General features: G+C 38.2%; 1 protein-coding gene across 2 annotated transcripts in view; it reads right to left on the bottom strand.

The window, feature by feature from the left end:
* UNC79 (unc-79 homolog, NALCN channel complex subunit) overlaps positions 1–18,861 on the bottom strand; it is a 307,052-nt gene that overhangs the window by 118,205 nt on the left and 169,986 nt on the right. For both annotated transcript variants that reach the window (XM_032620585.1, XM_032620578.1), the window contains 3 exons: positions 17,871–18,101; positions 2,617–2,807; positions 1,915–2,038 (listed from right to left, as the gene is read on the bottom strand). In XM_032620585.1, coding sequence (XP_032476476.1) covers positions 1,915–2,038; positions 2,617–2,807; positions 17,871–18,101 — 546 coding nt within the window. The remainder of the gene's footprint in view (positions 1–1,914; positions 2,039–2,616; positions 2,808–17,870; positions 18,102–18,861) is intronic.

Genomic DNA, 18,861 nt, shown 5'->3' with positions numbered 1-18,861 from the left:
TGAACATAAGGACATTTAGTCTCACACATATTCTATCTGCGGTCATCCTCAATTATTCATGCTAAAAAATTCAAAGCTATCATTGAACATTCCCACTCCTCCACTCCCCACACCCGATAAATCGCCATGTTCTTTCTATTAAAACTTCTAAGTATCTCCTGATGCTGTCCCCTCCTTTCCATACCACTGCTGTTGCCTTAGTTCATCACTTTTCTCCTGAACTAGTATAATCTGTGAGCAATCTTCCTCCAATCTTTCCCCACTCTGACCTGAATGCCCCATCCGACCTTGCTCTCTGGTGCAAGCTCAGGTACCCTTCTGTCAAAATCATGTTACTTTATCTGTAATGAATTTTCTAGAAATAGATGCCTGCTTCCTTCAGACAGAATTAATCCATCTGTCTTCTCCGCTTTCTTAAAACTTTGTACATACCTTTATTAGAGCAATTATCACTTTTTATTATATTTGATTATTTGATACTATCTCCCCACTGTGAGTTCCTTGAAAAAAGGAAGTATGAGGAAAGGATCATTTCTTATCCCATTTTTATCCTACTGCCTATTACTGTGCCTGGTACATAGGAGCTCTATAAATGTTTCTATAATTAATTAATAAATGAGTCAATCCAATCACTATATTGTTCTCTCTGTTCCCCAAATGGTTAGACCAGACGTTTAAAACATCCTTCAACTACAGAGTGCTTTGAAGCACTCTGTCTTCAAAGCAAAATTGTGTCAAAGCCCAGTCTGTAAAACATATAAGCTGTAATTGCTCTAGCTATGGAGAACCTCTATGTTCTGGAGGTTTACAGGCCTGTCTGCTCACCTCCAGATGGCACAGCTAAAGGGTGTATAACTGAATAACTGAGGCGCTATCTAGCCATCTGTAGAAGGATGGGCTTTCCTAAAATGGAAATTATCTTATGGAAGTCTACTTGGGGATGAAAAGTTAAAATTCTGAGTCCCAAAAGTGACTTTTTTTAAAAAAATCCCTTTACTACTTGTCAGTTATGAAAAATATTATTCTTTAGTTTACAACCCAGAAAGGCATCTCCAGAACTTGAAAAGCCTTGGGGATCACATCCTTCCATGATACAGAAATGTATCTGCACCCAGAGCTAATCTAAATATTGACTCTGTCCTCCTTTTCTGAAATTGTCCAAATTTTATAACAGGAATTCAACTCAATTTAATAAATTTTTAAGAATGTACACTAAATAATAAAGTATGTGCCAGATGCTGAGAGGAAAGGATGAGGGAGTTACAAATTCAAAAATGAAAAAGACCTAGACCCTGCACTCCAGGCATTTGTAATCAGGAAAAGAGATAAAAGTTAACTATAATATTAAACAGAAATAGAGTTTACACAGAGAACCTATATGAATACTGGGGGAAGGAATAATGAACTCTAATGGGAAGATAAGGGTGTGACATAGGAGAAAACTTCATAGATAATTTCGGAGCTGAATTTTAAAGAATAAGCTAGAGTTCACATATGGAGACAGGAAATGAAATCATTCCAGGCTGAGGGAATAGCATGAACTACTCCCTAAATCAGTAACTTTCAACCTTTCCAAGTAAAGGACCTATTTAATATCAAAAAATTTATCAGAATCCCACAAGACAGCTATTACACTTTTAGTATCTATTGATAGAAAAAATATAAGAACCAAAAGCTACTATGAATTCAGTAATAGTATTGCACAAATTTGTATTTTATTAACCACAACGACAGCTAATATATTTGAAATATAGCTATTTGTCTATGCATATGAGTTACTAGTCTACAGATAGTCCTGAGCAAACATACGTGTTTAAGGATTCTCTGCAATAACTCTCTGCCCCCTACCCAAGGAGCTAAAGTTCATAGGCTAAAAACTATTGCCCAAAATGATCAAAAGTGTCATTTACTTACATGAAGCCACAGTAAAGCTTGTTCCTGCACAGAGGAAGGGTATCCTGTGAACCGACAACTAATAAAGCCAAACATCTCTTCCATTGAAAAAGGTAGAGGACAAAGCTCAATGTCAAACATTTTGCTGAAAAGCAGAGCAACAAAAGTAAATGACCAGTGGGCATATAGTAGGGTCTACTGTTGCATTTCCATCTATATCTTATTTGGGGAGCCAAACAGTTTAGTCTGTGTTCTGAACTATTAGCATGTTTCATTTTACTGAAAATGCTTATGTCGTTGGAATAGATATAAATAATTCATACAGTTGTTAATAACATTGGGGTTCATACTCATATCAGGTTTAACAGAAGGAATTGCATTTCTAGGGAATTGCACTTCTAGGGAATTGCTCCCCAGCATCTAAAAACATTGTCCCTTTGTACTTCTCCCACTTTATCCAAATCATAATTACATTTGAAAATAAACAATATGGTGTATCTTTTTATTATCCCATAAGAACGAAATCCTTTCTGAACAATTACAAATCATCTTAGCACAATTTATAGCAACTATTTCATTCTGAACCTTCCAATTTTTCTATAGGATCATTTAAAAGTAAATGAGATTATATAAAATGCTTAGCACAGCGCCTGGCACACAGGACATGCTCAATAAATGTTAAACATCATAATTAACGGTAACTTCATTAAACTACTTACCCACCTTAATACTTCCCTGAATTCTTTTAACTGATTATCTGGGACTTCTGTTCTGATGGCTTCTAGCCATTCCGGCATGATACACTCCCACACGGACTGACTGATCACATTGTAGGGAATCAGGCAGAGGATTCGGTTGAGACCTTCCTTCAACTGAGTCACTGTGCTACAGGACTTATCCCAGTATCCACCAACCTGATGGCATTTCCACAGCCACAGGGGAAAAGAACAAAGTGCACTTGTTACATTTATACACAAGGAAATACTACATGAAATGGGTACAAAGACCACTATCCATTACATCTGAAACCTGGGCCAAGTATATTGAGTAAGATTTGGAAAAAACTACAAACCACCAGGATCCCTTTGTTACCAAAAAGAAACCATAGTTACAAATAGGTCCAAATAATGATCACAGACTGAATTTGAACTATTCTACTGCAGACTTCTCAAATCACACATGAATTAAAATTCCAAAGATTTATTCCTAGTAGGGTGAACAGGCTATTGGAGCGTTTTTTCTAAGGTTTGACAAACCCATTGCAAATATGTGCAGTTATACCTGTGTTTCAAAGGAACACAGATTTCTACTACTGTACACTTTGTATTGAAGATTTTTCACATGGAAAACGAAGGGAAAGAGAGTACTTTTTTCCCCTATACTGCATATTCTGCCACAATTTTTTCCCGAAGAATGTTCTAAGGCTGGTTGAATCCATGACATTTTTAAAAGCTATATTTTTTACTAAATAAGATAGTACATTAATTTTCTAATGCAGAAAAACTTAAAATTACAAACTGAGGTTCTGTTTGTAATTCTGATTTTAAATAAAGATCCTATATTACTATTATACGTATCAAAATAACAAAGGGTTGACTGGTCCTAGATCTTTACTATATAACACAAGATTTGTGGGAAAATATGTTATTTTTTTCCTTCCAGTTTTATTTAGTTATAATTGCCATGCGGCATTGTATAAGTTTAAAGTGTACTGTACACCATAATGATTTGACTTACATACGTCATGAAACGATTACCACAATAAGTTTAGTGAACATCCGTCACTACAGATACGAAATTAAAGAAATAGAAAGATATTTTTCCCTTGTGATGAGAACTCTTAGGATTTATTCTCTTAACAACTTTCACATGTAACATACAGCAATGTTCATTATATTTATCATGTTTTTACATTATATCCCTGGTACTTATTTATCTTATAACTGGAATTTCATACCTTTTAGCTGCCTTCATCTAATTCCCCTTTCCCCCACTCCCCACCTCTGGTAACCACAAATCTGATCCCTTTTTCTATGAGTTTGTTTGTTCGTTTTTGAAGTATGATTGACCTAGAGCACCATATCAGTCCCTGTTACACGACATAGTGATTTGATATTTCTATATATTTCAAAATGATCACCCTAATAAGCCTAGTTACCATCTGTCACCATATAAAGATATTACATAGTTATTGACTATATTCCCCACACTGTACATTTCATCCCTGTGACTCATTCATTTTGCAACTGGAAGATTATACCTCATAATCTCCCTCACCTATTTCTCTCTTCCCCCTAACCCTCCTCCCCTCCCGGAACCACCTGTTTCTTCTTCGTATCTATAACTCTGTTTCTGTTTTGTTATGTTTATTCATTTGTTTTGTTTTTTTAGATTCCACATATACGTGAAATCACACAATATTTGTCTTTCTCTATCTGACTTATTTCACTTAGCATAATGCCCTGTAGGTTCATCCATGTTGTCACAAAAGGCAAGATTTCATCCTTTTTTATGGTTGAGTAATATTCCATTATATATGTACCACTTCTTCTTTATCCATTCATCTATTGATGGACACTTAGGTTGCTTCCATATCTTGTCTATCATAAATAATGCTGCAGTGAACATAGGGATGCATGTATCTTTTCTAATTAGTGTTTTTGTTTTCTTTGGACAAATACCCAAGTGGAGTTGCTGGATCATATGGCAGCTCTATTTTTAATTTTTTTGAGGAACCTCCATACTGTTCTCCATAGTGGCTGCATCAATTTACATTCCCACCAACAGTGCAAGAGGGTTCCCTTCTCTCCACATCCTCACCAACACTTGCTATTTGTCATCTTTTTGATAACAGCCATTCTGACAGGTGTGAGGTGATATCTCATTGTGGTTTTGATTTGCATTTCCTGATCATTAGTGATGTTGAGCATCTTTTCATGTGCCTATTGGCCATTTGTATGTCTTCTTTGGAAAAATGTCTATTCAGGTCCTCTGGTCAATTTTAATCGGATTTTTTTATAAGAGTTGTATGAGTACTTTGTACATTTTGGATATTAACCCCTTATCAGATATATCATTTACAAATAGCTCCTCCCATTCAGTACGTGGTCTTTTCCTTTTGTGAACGTTTCCTTTGCTGTGCAAAAGCTTTTTAGTTTGATGTAGTCCCATTTGCTTATTTTTGCTTTTGTTTCCCTTGCTTGAGGGGACATGTCTAAAAATATTGCTAAGACTGATGTCAAAGAGCATACTGCCTATGTTTTCCTCTAGATATTTTATGGTTTCAGGTCTTACGTTTAAGTCTTTAATCCATTTTAAATTTATTTTTGTATACTGTGCGAGAAAATAGTCCAGTTTGATTCTTTTGCATGTCTAGTTTTCCCAACACCATTTATTGAAGAGGCTGTCTTTTCCCCATTATACATTCTTGCCTCCTTGGTCATGGATTAATTGCCCCAAAACTATCTTATTTTAAAGGAATCCAATTTAAAATATTTAATTGTTATATCTAGAATTCCACATTATTCAAAACAAATAAACTCCATTTAAATTTGAAATATCTATTTGGTATCATATTGGCCAACACGCTAGATGACTGACTAGACATTTTCAGGAAGTGACTACATTTCTGGGGTTGTTGTTAGTTACATAGACTCAGAAGAGCTACCACTGATAATGTTGCGATTGTGGAATGTATCATTACTGAGGTCCCTTTGGCTATTTAATTTATGGTTAAGCCATATAAAGGCCTATTGGTTTTGGGTCACATTTTGGAACAGGTATCCTTATGGAGATACTAAATTGTCAGTGACCAGACAATGGATCCTTTGATTTGGAAAAGTTTTTATGTTTAAAAGGATTTTAGAGAGTTCTCACCCTAAATAAATGTCCTCTTACCAATGGGGAAGGATCAGATTGACAGAAGCATACCAAAAATGGATCACAGCTAGCCTAAAAGACTCCCTTAACAAAACTGAAGAACAGAAATCTGATTTAGAAAGAAAAATAAAATCCACACCCACCATAAACCTCCCCCCTCCACCACCTCCCTCCTACGAATGACCCAGTTGGAGGTTGACATTCAGAGCCTGGTAGGAGCCATTATAATGGCCTTCCCTCAGAAGTTTAATTGCGCTAAAATGGAATGATCTACTTGGAGAAAAGGAATATATCCTAAAACCTTTGTCACACAATTTATAAAAAATATTGCAAAGGCACACAGCTCTAAATCTACAAATCTCAGGTCATAGGAGTCTTTTGTTTTCTACTTTAGTTGAAAATCTCGTTTCTGATATAAAGAGGTTACTTCAAAGTAATGTGGTTGCATGGGCAGGCCAGCTCCTTAAGGTTATTATTGAGGCTGTCATCTAATTCTTTGAAGAATTAAAAATAAGTGGCCTTGCCTTACTAATTGAATATTTACAAAAACTAAACTGTGGCTCTAGAAGAATCCCAAAGCTCATCCATCTTTCTTACCAGTCCCAAAGCCTCCCCTATTCATCTCAAAATGATTGCAGATACTGTAAAAAGTCAGGACATTGGAAAAGCGACTGCCCTGCCCTTCAGAAGAAGAAACACTTAAATAGCAATTGTCTTAGGCCCAGCCTCCTCGGACAGGCTCCTCTGAGTCCTCTTCCCAACTAAGGCCTCACCTTGGACCTGTTAAAAACTTCAGACTCTCAACACAAATAATTTTGTCCATCTCCCATGAACTTCCTCAAAATGCCTGCTATAAAAGCTCAAGGCTGCCAAGAGAATTTATTGTTTGCCCCAGTCAAAACCTGTTAAGAGACAAATCGGCCCTTGAAAACCCTCTTAGATTGTTATCTAGCAAGCTTGCATCCTTTCTCTCCCTCTTTGACATTTAAATCTTCTACCACCCAGCACTACCTTCTCAAGGACTTGAGAATCACCTCTTTAAAATGCAAATGTTAAAGGAATTAAATGTGGCTCTCTAAGGGGTGCCTTGCTTTTATTTGTACTATTGCCTCCTCTCATAAAATAGAAGAAATGTATTTCTCCTCCTGATAAGCATCACTTAACACTCCCCTTAACAAACCTCCAATGCCTTTTTCCTTAGCATACTCCAGCCTTTAAAAAGTAACTTCTTAGTCAACTAAAACAACTGTCTTAGGCTGAATCACAGCCTCTATCAGATTATATATCAGGTATCAGGGCAAATAAAAAGCTCTTAAGGGTCTCCCCCTACAAATATTGCTTAAAAACTTTAACCCTATATTGAACAGATTAACTAACAACTTGGTCCATCTGCTAGAAACACAATTTGAATAAAAGTGAGGTAAAGATGAAAGCCAGCTCTTATATAAACTAGTGAGTTTTGTATTAGGTCTGTACTTTCTATAAGGTCTGTATTTGTGTCTGCCTGTATGTTTATATATGTATGGTATGTATATGTGGTATTTTCTTCCTCTGGATGGTTTTGCCAAATTAATTTATAAAACAACTTAAAAGATCTCTATTCTAAATGGGCTTAAAAAAAATAAGAGCTTTTAAAAATTAAATATTCCTCCAGTCCCTCCCATCAGGAAACTTGCACAAGCCTCTTAGATAACCTCATCCACCAGAGGGCAGACAAGCAGAAGCAAGAAGAATTACAATCCTGCAGCCTGTGGAACAAAACCCACATTCACAGGAAGACAGACAAGATGCAAAGGCAGAGGGCTATGTACCAGATGAAGGAACAAGATGAAACCCCAGAAAAACAACTAAATGAAGTGGAGATGGGCAACCTTCCAGAAAAACAATTCAGAATAATGATAGTGAAGATGATCCAGGTCCTCAGAAAAACAGTGGAGGCAAAGATCGAGAAGATGCAAGAAATGTTTAACAGAGACCTAGAAGAATTAAGGAACAAACAAACAGAGATGAACAATACAATAACTGAAATGAAAACTACATTAGAAGGAAGCAATAGCAGAATAACTGAGGCAGAAGAACGGATAAGTGACCTGGAAGACAGAATGGTGGAATTCACTGCTGTGGAACAGAGTAAAGAAAAAAGAATGAAAAGAAATGAAGACAACATAAGAGACCTCTGGGACAACATTCAACGCAGCTACATTCGCATTAAAGGGGTCTCAGAAGGAGAAGAGAGAGAGAAAGGATCCGAGAAAATATTTGAAGAGATTATAGTCGAAAACTTCCCTAACATGGGAAAGGAAACAGCCACACAAGTTCACGAAGCACAGAGAGTCCCACACAGGATAAACCCAAGGAGAAACACGCCAAGACACATAGTAACCAAATTGGCAAAAACTGAAGACAAAGCAGCAAGAGAAAAATGACAAATAACATACAAGGGAACTCCCATAAGGTTAACAGCTGATTTCTCAGCAGAAACTCTACAAGCCAGAAGGGAGTGGCATGATATACTTAAAGTGTTGAAAGGGAAGAGCTTACAACCAAGATTACTCTACCCAGCAAGGATCTCATCCAGATTCAATGGAGAAATCAAAAGCTTTACAGACAAGCAAAAGCTAAGAGAATTCAGCACCACAAAACCAGCTCTACAACAAATGCTAAAGGAACTTCTCTAAGTGGGAAACACAAGAGAAGAAAAGGACCTACAAAAACAAACCCAAAACAATTAAGAAAATGGTCATAGGAACACACATATCGATAATTACCTTAAATGTGAGTGGATTAAATGCTCCAACCAAAAGACACAGGCTTGCTGAATGGATACAAAAACAAGACCCATATATATGCTGTCTACAAGAGACCCACTTCAGACCTAGGGACACATACAGACTGAAAGTGAGGGGATGGAAAAAGATATTCCATGCAAATGGAAACCAAAAGAAAGCTGGAGTAGCAATACTCATATCAGATAAAAATAGACTTTAAAATAAAGAATGTTACAAGAGACAAGGAAGGACACTACATAATGATCAAGGGATCAATCCAAGAAGAAGATATAACAATTATAAATATATATGCACCCAACATAGGAGCACCTCAATACATAAGGCAACTGCTAACAGCTATAACACAGGAAATCAACAGTAACACAATAATAGTGGGGGACTTTAACACCTCACTTACACCAATGGACAGATCATCCAAAATGAAAATAAATAAGGAAACAGAAGCTTTAAATGACACAATAGACCAGACAGATTTAATTGACATTTATAGGACATTCCATCCAACAACAGCAGATTACACTTTCTTTCTTCTCAAGTGCGCACGGAACATTCTCCAGCATAGATCACATCTTGGGTCACAAATCAAGCCTCAGTAAATTTAAGAAAATTGAAATCATATCAAGCATCTTTTCTGACTACAACACTATGAGATTAGAAATGAGTTACAGGAAAAAAGAGTAAAAAACACAAACACATGGAGGCTAAACAATACATTACTAAATAACCAAGAGATCACTGAAGAAATCAAAGAGGAAATCAAAAAATACCTAGAGACAAATGACAATGAAAACACGATGATCCAAAACCGACGGGATGCAGCAAAAGCAGTTCTAAGAGGGAAGTTTATAGCTATACAAGCCTACGTCAGGAAACAAGAGAAATCTCAAATAAATAATCTAACGTTACACCTAAAGGAACTAGAGAAAGAAGAACAAAGAAAACCCAAAGTTAGCAGAAGGAAAGAAATCATAAAGATCAGAGTGGAAATAAATGAAATAGAAACAAAGAAAACAATAGCAAAGATCAATAAAACTAAAAGAAAAAAAAATTTAAATATTCCCCAAACTCTCAGAAATATAGGAAGCAACCCAAATGTTTTTCAAGTTCATGTGATTTAGAAACTGAGCAGAACCTTGAGCCCCCACCCCACCCCCAAGGACAAAGTCCCCTCTATGTCCCCTGCCTCTTGTTTGTAGAAAAGTTGAAGTCTCCCAGGCCTCCCGGAGTCACCAAAAAGCAGGCTCAAGTTAATGATTAGGACTAGAGAGTCACAGAATCTTTCAGTGTCTGGTGCACATTCCTGAGCTGTTTTACAGATGCTCTAACTGCCACCAGAGGAAGAAAGCTGACTGCATGATGACCAGACTGTAGCCATGACATAAGGTGCTCCACTTGAGCAGTACTGAATCTATGACTAGCACATTTCTAAGAACTGGCCTCAAAAGAATGGTATTAACATTATTGCTCATAATTATCTATATCTTTGTGGGCATCAAAATCATTGTAGCTTGCTCTGCCCATATATATAAGTGGGCAACTAAAATTGTCAGCAAAGAAATGCTACAGACCCATGTCGACATCTTTCACTTTGAGAATACAGCGCCCTATGTCAGCATGAAGAAGTTACAGAGAACAGACCTTCACCCCTAATCCCACAGAAATGGAATGATGTCTGAAAAGTGGGAATTTGTAAGCAGCTCTTTTGCCCCTTTCCTGTTTGCCTATTTCTGTTCCCCTCAAACCTTATAGGAACGAGATCACTAGACAATTTAACCTAACTCCTGACTTATGCTCTCCTGAGTGCACACCATGCCTTGCCTAACCTGTGGATTCTTTCCCTGGATTAAAAGAAGCAAGAATGAAGAACTAAGGAGTTAAAGAATAACTAGCTCTCTACCCCCAGCAGCCCCCTTAGCAATCCTGCAGGCAGATCACGCAGGCAATATAACGTCTGAAGAAAGAGTCAGCCAGTCTGCACCCAACGGGGAATGATGCAGAACCCAACTTCCTGCCTCAATGATTCACTGAGATTCTTTCCCCTTTTTCCTTTTAAAAATTGTCATGGGGCTTCCCTGGTGGTGCAGTGGTTGAGAGTCCGCCTGTCGATGCAGGGGACACAGGTTTGTGCCCCGGTCTGGGAAGATCCCACATGCCGCGGAGTGGCTGGGCCCGTGAGCCATGGCCACTGGGCCTGCACGTCCGGAGCCTGTGCTCCGCAACGGGAGAGGCCACAATAGTGAGAGGCCCGCGTACCGCAAAAAAAAAAAAAACTGTCATGGCTGAGCACAATCTTCCAACTTGGTCTTGGGACATGAGTTCACCTCTTCAGATTGCTGGCTTTTCTAATTAAAGCAACTTTCCTTTCTACAAATACTTGCCTCTCAAGTATTGGCTTTTGAGAAGTGAGCAGCCAAATCTGAGTTCAGTAACAATTTGTGTAAATCTTTGATAAATAAGACTATTTTAATACTGTTGGTTTAATAAAAACAGCTGCATCTTCTGAGTTATCAGCACTGAGTATGATATGAGCATACATTTTTATTCGACGTGGGTTTACTAGTCAAATAAGCTAATATTATATTTACTAGAGGTTTAAGATTATAAAATTTATAGATTCCATTTTAATCAAATTAAATTATTATTATGCAAAACTTTCTTTCAACAGTAATTGTGTGTTATAATATGTCTTCTTAGAAGTAGGTTCCAAAATCTTTTTGGTAACCTGAAACTAAATTTATATTGAGTTAAATAATAGATATTCATTGAATATCTAGATCATTTCTAAATAAGATAAAACACCAAAACATTAACTACCGAATATAAGTTTAATTTTATCTACTTTTGGCTTCTTCTTTTACAGAGAGCCAAAGCTGTTTGGATCTGTTAATAAATGTGTTCATTTTGCCACTCTGAGAAATTATACTATGAAGAAGCATATCCTCTAGAAGTTATGAGATAGTATAATCATAAAATTTGCTAGTATGCTACAAAATGCTGGTATGTGACAAGCAAATCACAACTGTTTACTTCCTGGTCTTCGTGGAAAAATAGAGGTTATTAAGTGTTGAAAATTATAATCAATATATAAATGAAACTTCTAGAAATAATAAGGATGAAGGAAAAACCTCTTTATGCAAAATATTCAAGGAATGAGGGGTGTTCTTGTCAAGGGAAAAGATTGTAATTCTGTCCTAAGGTATCAATAGTGGTTTAGAGGTTGTGTGAAGGCTTTCAGATGAGAAAGAGGAAAGTGAAGGACAAAAACCTGAATGAAAATATGAAGTTGTAAAGGAACTGTGTGTGCGGAGGGGGGGAACATGTCTTCATCATGTCCTCAATTATTTAAAAGAACCGAGTCTTCTCAATTTTAAATTATGTTAGATCCCATATTTACTTTTGATATCTGTATTGCCATTTTGATTAAATGGATAACTAAGTATCATTTCATAGTGACCTGTCATCCTGGTTAATTAAGTGTCCAAACCTTTTGACATTTTGACAACTTTTGATATTTTGCTTCCCCAGATCAAATCCTTATGCTCGCTTCGGCAGTGCATATACCAAAATCAAATCCTAAATAAAATCCTGATCTCAAATTGACTTTGAGACTTCTGAGAGGGCCTCTGGAAAACCTCAAAGGATTTGCTCTCTCCTAGTAAAAAGAGATGTTAAGCTAATTAGGTCTATTTAATATGTTGAACTGCATGAAAATCATGGTCAAATAAGAAGAGATTCTTAACCTTCCCTAGCTTATATCTGTATAGGTAAATGTTTTTAACATAAATATTCCAGGAATTAGATGTAATTTCTAAAAATCTGTCAACGCCTTTTTTGTCCACTATTATATTCTTATGCTATTTTGCCTGATAGTATACAATAATGGCATAATTTTATCATCATAATTCCAGTTGCTCTCATCAGATCTTTAATACAGCCATTTTAAGCCTTTATCATTCACAGTTATCGTTTTATTCCAGTGTTTTCCAGAAAGCTCTTACAATCGGCTACTATCCAGAATGCTTCATCTTCAGCGAAAAGGACTGTCTCTGAGACCCATGGCAAGGACTATAACAGGTAATCTGGGGTATAGACTTCTGATGGAATTGCTCAAGTAACTTTGAGACCGTGCCACTGGACTGAGTAAAGATACCAGAACTCTAGTGGAGAAGCCAATGGGTTCATAAAACTGCTAACCCAAGACCAAGCAGAACAAATAATTAATTACATGGGACTGAGTGAACTGCTGAAGGAAGATGATAATTTTTATGTGTTTTTTACTGCTGGCTCATTAATATTCTGTTTTCTGGGTATAAGATTTCTCTTAAGCTATCTATAACTCATGACTATTTAGTAGATTATACCTTTGTAAACAAAAGCAAAACATTTCTTTTTCTCCCTACCTGAACCTCCCAGAATTCAGAAACTCTTACAATACTCTTATTTATATGGCAATATAGCTATTTACACAAGTTCAGTAAGAATCTGTTCTCCTTGTAACAGGACATAATTGGAAAAATTGGTTATATTATCAAGGCTTTGACTGAAATGTCATACTTGAGAAAGATATGCATAGAATCAAATATGACCAGACAGCTTTAAGGAACTAAGGTTGACATCATGGAACCAATGCTTATAAAGCCCTCTTGGAAAAAGTCAGCCTGATACCTGACTTATGATGTTCCCAGCCTACAGGCAAATAAGAAAAGTCACTTCTTGACAGGCCCAGGAAACAGAGTATTTTGGGGATCTCAAGAAGAGAAATTCACCCAAATCTATAGGTACTGAAGATAAGTATGATGACAGATTGGCTTCCGAGCGTGGAGAGGCTTTTAAAAGTCCAATCTGAGGGACCTTCCTGGCAGTCCAGGGGTTAAGACTTCACCTTCCAATGCAGGGGGTGCAGGTTTCATCCCTGGTTGGGGAGCTAAGATCCCACATGCCTCGTGGCCAAAAAACCAAAACATAAAACAGAAGCAGTCTTGTAATGAATTCAATAAAGACTTTAAAAAATGGTCCACATCAAAAAAAATCTTTAAAAAAATAAATCAATAAAAGTCCAATCTGAGATTCTTTAAAAAACTTCCAGCAAAGCAAATTTTTAAAAGCCCATGTGGTCAAATACCATTTTTGCTGCACTTATGCAAATAATCAGGCCAAATTTAATGAGACTAGATGTATGTTGTGAACAAGAACCATCTTACTTTGTTTTTCTTTGATCAAAATGGTGGTAATTGAGAGAGAAATTTTATGTTTCAACAGGAAACTATAACCCATCCTGTGGATTATCAGATTCTAGTCCTGTTCATTGTCTTTGCGCTATTTTTAACCTCTTTATAAACTGGATCCTTCTGTCTTGCACATTTTCAGCAATTAATGTTTCCAATTTTTCTACTACCCTCTTCACTTGGTGTCACTAAGAACTATAAAACCTGACTGCCCAGTTCCTTATTGAGACTCTAGGTTGTCTTGTCCCAAAGTCCTGTAAGCTGAAGCAGGACAACTTGACATAAACTTCAAAGGACTTATTGCTGCAACAGTTTAGGCCACTGAGGAAGTTCACCAAACATCCGCATCTTCCATGCTCTGCTCTAGGAAATAACCATGACCATGACACTGATGGTCTCATTCATCATCTAAAGATGCTTCAAGCCCAACATCTAGAAATCTTCTTGACTGGCTGCCCTTCGGACTCAGAAACTAGGTTTATTGTCTACTCTAACCACTAATCTTTGTTTTCTTTGTATTTCCTTGTTCTAATTTATGCTCTTTTCCTCCTTTTCAGATCTCTTACCTAGCATTTCCTAACTCAAATCTTCTTTCCAAGTCAATCAACCTAGATTCCTTTTTGTGTGAAACTTCTAGGGAAGTTACAGATAGGAGAAATGTGGGGACCCACTCAGACCCCCAGAGTTGGTATAAAGATTATTTTTTATCTTTATAAAGTGAAGATAAAAAAAAAAGTGAAAACATTTGAGCTAAAGAAGATGTAGAGAGAAACCTTATCTGAACTTCCCTTACCTGACTAAAGCAGAGCCTCCAGAAAAATATGGCTGCCATTAACCCCCTTCAAAGGAAGTTTCCTGTGAATTCAGCTGCCTTGGAGACAGGCTGCCCATTTCCATTGGCATCAAAATGCCCAAAAGAACTTTCCATATCTTCCCATTCAAGCCTCCTCCGGAATGCCTCCTCCCACCCCCACCCCCCGGAAGTTTGGTATATAAACCTTTTATCTCTGGTTATTAAAGAAATTACCCGTCAATGAAGAGTACTCCTGTGCATAAATATTAGTAAATCTTGTCTCTCCTCTTGTTAATATGTCTCTTATCAATTAATATGCAGGCTTGCAACCACTGAACCCAAGCTATAAGCGGAATAGTTTTCCTCCCAACATAATCACTTCTTTTTTTTTTTTTGCGGTACACGGGCCTCTCACTGTTGTGGCCTCTCCCGTTGCGGAGCACAGGCTCCGGACGCGCAGGCTCAGCGGCCACGGCTCACGGGTGCAGCTGCTCCGCGGCATGTGGGATCTTCCCGGACCGGGGCATGAACCCGTGTCCCCTGCATCGTCAGGCGGACTCTCAACCACTGCGCCACCAGGGAAGCCCCATAATCACTTCTTATCTTTCAGAATCAGATCACACCAGTCCTTTACTATTCCAAAAGGAACGATAATAGAAAACATATCAACACAGTCAAAGAATGCCAGGAAATGGCATTCTTGGCACATTTCCATCATGCAAAAATCTAATTTTATATATGAGTCAGTAGGTGGCACCAAAGGAGAAAGAAGTGTATCTTGGTAAATGCAAAGAATGCTTTGACTCCTGGAAATCTAATAAAACCTACTCTTTAGAAGGTCTGTGCTCTGTTTTATCCTTAAATATCTTATTTAAACTGAAAACTGGGACTTCCCTGGTGGCACAGTAGTTAACAATCTGTCTGCCAATGCAGGGGACATGGGTTTGAGCCCTGGTCCGGGAAGATCCCACGTGCCGCGGAGCAAATAAGCCTGTGCGCCACAACTACGGAGCCTGCGTGCCACAACTACTGAAGCCCACGCACCTAGAGCCCGTGCTCCGAAACAAGAGAAGCCACTGCAATGAGAAGCCACGCACTTCAACGACGAGGCCCTGCTCACTGCAACTAGAGAAAGCCCACGCGCACCAATGAAGACCCAATGCAGCCATAAATGAATAAATACATAAATAAATAAAATAAACTGAAAACTGCCTCAAGACTTCATTGAAAGTAAACCCAAAAATCACACAAAAAAATTAAAACTTAGAAAATACCTTGAAAAAAATTTCATATATTCCTGCCAGAAACTGATTCTAGATATCCATCTTGCTGGGTTAGACACAAATCATATTGTATTCAAGAAATATGATGTCTTACCAGCTGTATATCTGAAGCCTGTGATCCACCTTGGCAGAAGCAAGAGGATAAGCACAGAGAAATTTGTCCTATAAGCCAGAGAAAAAGGAACATTGTGGCAGTTCCTAAATCTTTTGGGCATTCCAGATGGGAGGGCAGGGACCATTCATCTCTAGAAATATATGTGAAACCACAGAAATTGCCCCTACTCAAATGTTAGCCTTTCCACAGGCTGTAAACCAGAAAAGGACTGAGCTCTTGCCACCTCATGGAAAGGCTTTTTTATTTTTTCCTGTTTCTTAATAAAAATATTCAGCGATATCAGGAAAGAATATTTCCTTAAATTTCTTAAAGATACTTTGCACATTCATCTTGCCATTCTTCCCCATCACAAACTATCATCAGAGTGGCACATCACTTAAAATGTAGTTACTAAACTCACTTAGCTATAATAAAAATTAATATAAATAAATAAAAGACTAAGTTAAAGAGAGACGTCCCTCTTCTACAGTCACTGATAATACTCTAGCGGCTAAGGTAGTGTAAGCAGATAGGGTAGGGTGTCCCCAGAGAAAGAGAACCAGGCATGGCTTTCTTGACAGAAAAGAAGCCATTTCACCTAAGCCATTTTGTGACCTAAGTCTGGCCACAATGCCTGCCCTTGAACAGGTCTCAGTAATTAATGATTTTAAGGGCAGGAACAAAGGAAAAGCAGTCAAGAAACAATAGTTCAGCAATAAAGCAGAGTCCTATTTCCTCCTCAAGAATATACATCACAATCTGATACATATTTTTGAGTTCTGCAGGAACTAAGCCCCCCCACACACACACCCTACCAGGTAGAGGATGGTGACTACATGCTGAGACCCCAGACTGGTCGGAACCTAAGGAATGATGATGTTGACCTTTTCTGACCCCCTGACTTCTATCCACTAAAGTCTGGACTCTGTCCATCTTTGCCCCAATTCTATGCTGACTTCTCTGCTCAAGCCCCTTCATGAATATGCACAGACCCTTAGCTTAAAACTTCCCCAATTTTGCTGTTCGGAGAGACACTACTTTGGGAAAGATCCCTGGTGTTCTCCTCACTTGCTGCAAGTAATAAATCCCTCCTCCTCCAGCTCTTTGCCTTGGTTGTGTCTTTTGGCTCGACACCCACCAAGAGGCAAACCCAGTGTTTCTGTAACAATAGTGCTTCTCCCTAAGTCCTCCTCTCCAACAAGGTCCAAGCTGTAGGCCTTGATGAAAACAATTCATATTTTATAGCAAGACAAGAAATTTTTAAACATAAAATTTTTCTCTGGGCTTCCCTGGTGGCGCAGTGGTTGAGAGTCCGCCTGCCGGCCGATGCAGGGGACGCGTGTTTGTTCCCCAGTCCGGGGGGAATCCCACATGCCGCGGAGCGGCTGGGCCCGTGAGCCATGGCCGCTGAGCCCGCGCGTCCGGAGCCTGTGCTCCGCAACGGCAGAGGCCACGACAGTGAGAGGCCCGCGTACCGCAAAAAAAAAAAAAAAAAATTTTTCTCTGCCCATTTGGGCCTCCTCCCTCCCCTTTAATGTGTGTTGTGCAACTGCATTAACCAGACTTCCTTAGGAGATAACGTTCCTTCTTAACCTCATCAAGGGTCACAATTCCTTAGAAGATAACTTCCCTTCTTGATCTTGTAAAGGGCCATGATGACCCATGACCCACTACGTGCTTTGTATGTGTAGATCTGGATTCTGTAAACTGTCAATAATACATCATTTGACGTAAAACCCTTTGTCTCAAAACTTTACATACCTGGGCTTTGACCTCTAATGGGCAGAACAGTCCTCAGAACTTTCTGAAAGACTCTCTCCTGGGTTATAATCCTCAGGTTGGCTCAAATAACATTTTCCATTTCTTTCTTAGATCGATTATTGATATGTATTTTCATCGACAGCCTCCACTTACCCTGGCAAATTCCATTGGTTTGGGAAGAAGGCACATGACCATGACATCAAAGCGAACATCACATACTGTCTTCAACCACTTGGTGACAAACTGAGGCTTCAGCTTTTCCACTAAACTTCCAACTTCATCATCCATCATATATGCTGTGGAGTGAAACCACTGAAACACCATGGCCACCAGCCTGGCCAAGCTTTCCGTAGGGGTGTTCTCACTGGGCGTGCAGAGGCTCACCTGGAAATAGGTAGATCAGACTCTCCTTCAGCCTCCTTACATAATTATTACATGTTTGGTAAAAGACGAAAACAAAAGAAAGATGCCCCGTATAATCCATTTGAAATAGGCAGAGGTTTTTTTCGGGGTTTTTTTGTTGCTGTTCTTTGAACCCTTTGAATGCCCATTTATTTCTTTAAATTTTTGAACCACTTTAAGAATTACTGAAATATGATTTGTTTAAATTCTTATTAAAACTACATTTATGAGTAATTGAAATCTACCCCCCTGGACAGGAGTGACATAATACCACTGTAGGGTAACTGCTTTACCTCGTCCTTCTCTTCTTGACATCTGCTGCAGCCTATTCACTTAACAACAGGTAGAGGCCTTTTCTGGTTTTTGGTCTTGTTTTTGTTTTGTTTCGTTTTTTAATGTACAACTTGTCAATATTTGGCCAGGGAAACAAGTCTTTATAGCAACTGTATCTCTATCTTTTGGGCCAAAGTTTTTTTTGTTTGTTTGTTTTCTGTTTTTTGGGGGTTTTTGAATTTTATTTTATTTAATTTTTTATACACCAGATTCTTATTACTCATCCATTTTATACACATCAGTGTATACATGTCAATCTCAATCTCCCAATTCATCACACCACCACCCCCACCACTTTCCCCCTTGGTGTCCATATATTTGTTCTCTACATTGTGTCTCTTATTTCCACCCTGCAAACCGGTTCATCTGTACCATTTTTCTAGGTTCCACATATATGCGTTAATATATG

This window comes from Phocoena sinus, chromosome 2, assembly GCF_008692025.1.
Source record: "Phocoena sinus isolate mPhoSin1 chromosome 2, mPhoSin1.pri, whole genome shotgun sequence".
NCBI lineage: Eukaryota > Metazoa > Chordata > Mammalia > Artiodactyla > Phocoenidae > Phocoena > Phocoena sinus.
This window is presented reverse-complemented; position numbering and strand designations above follow the sequence as displayed.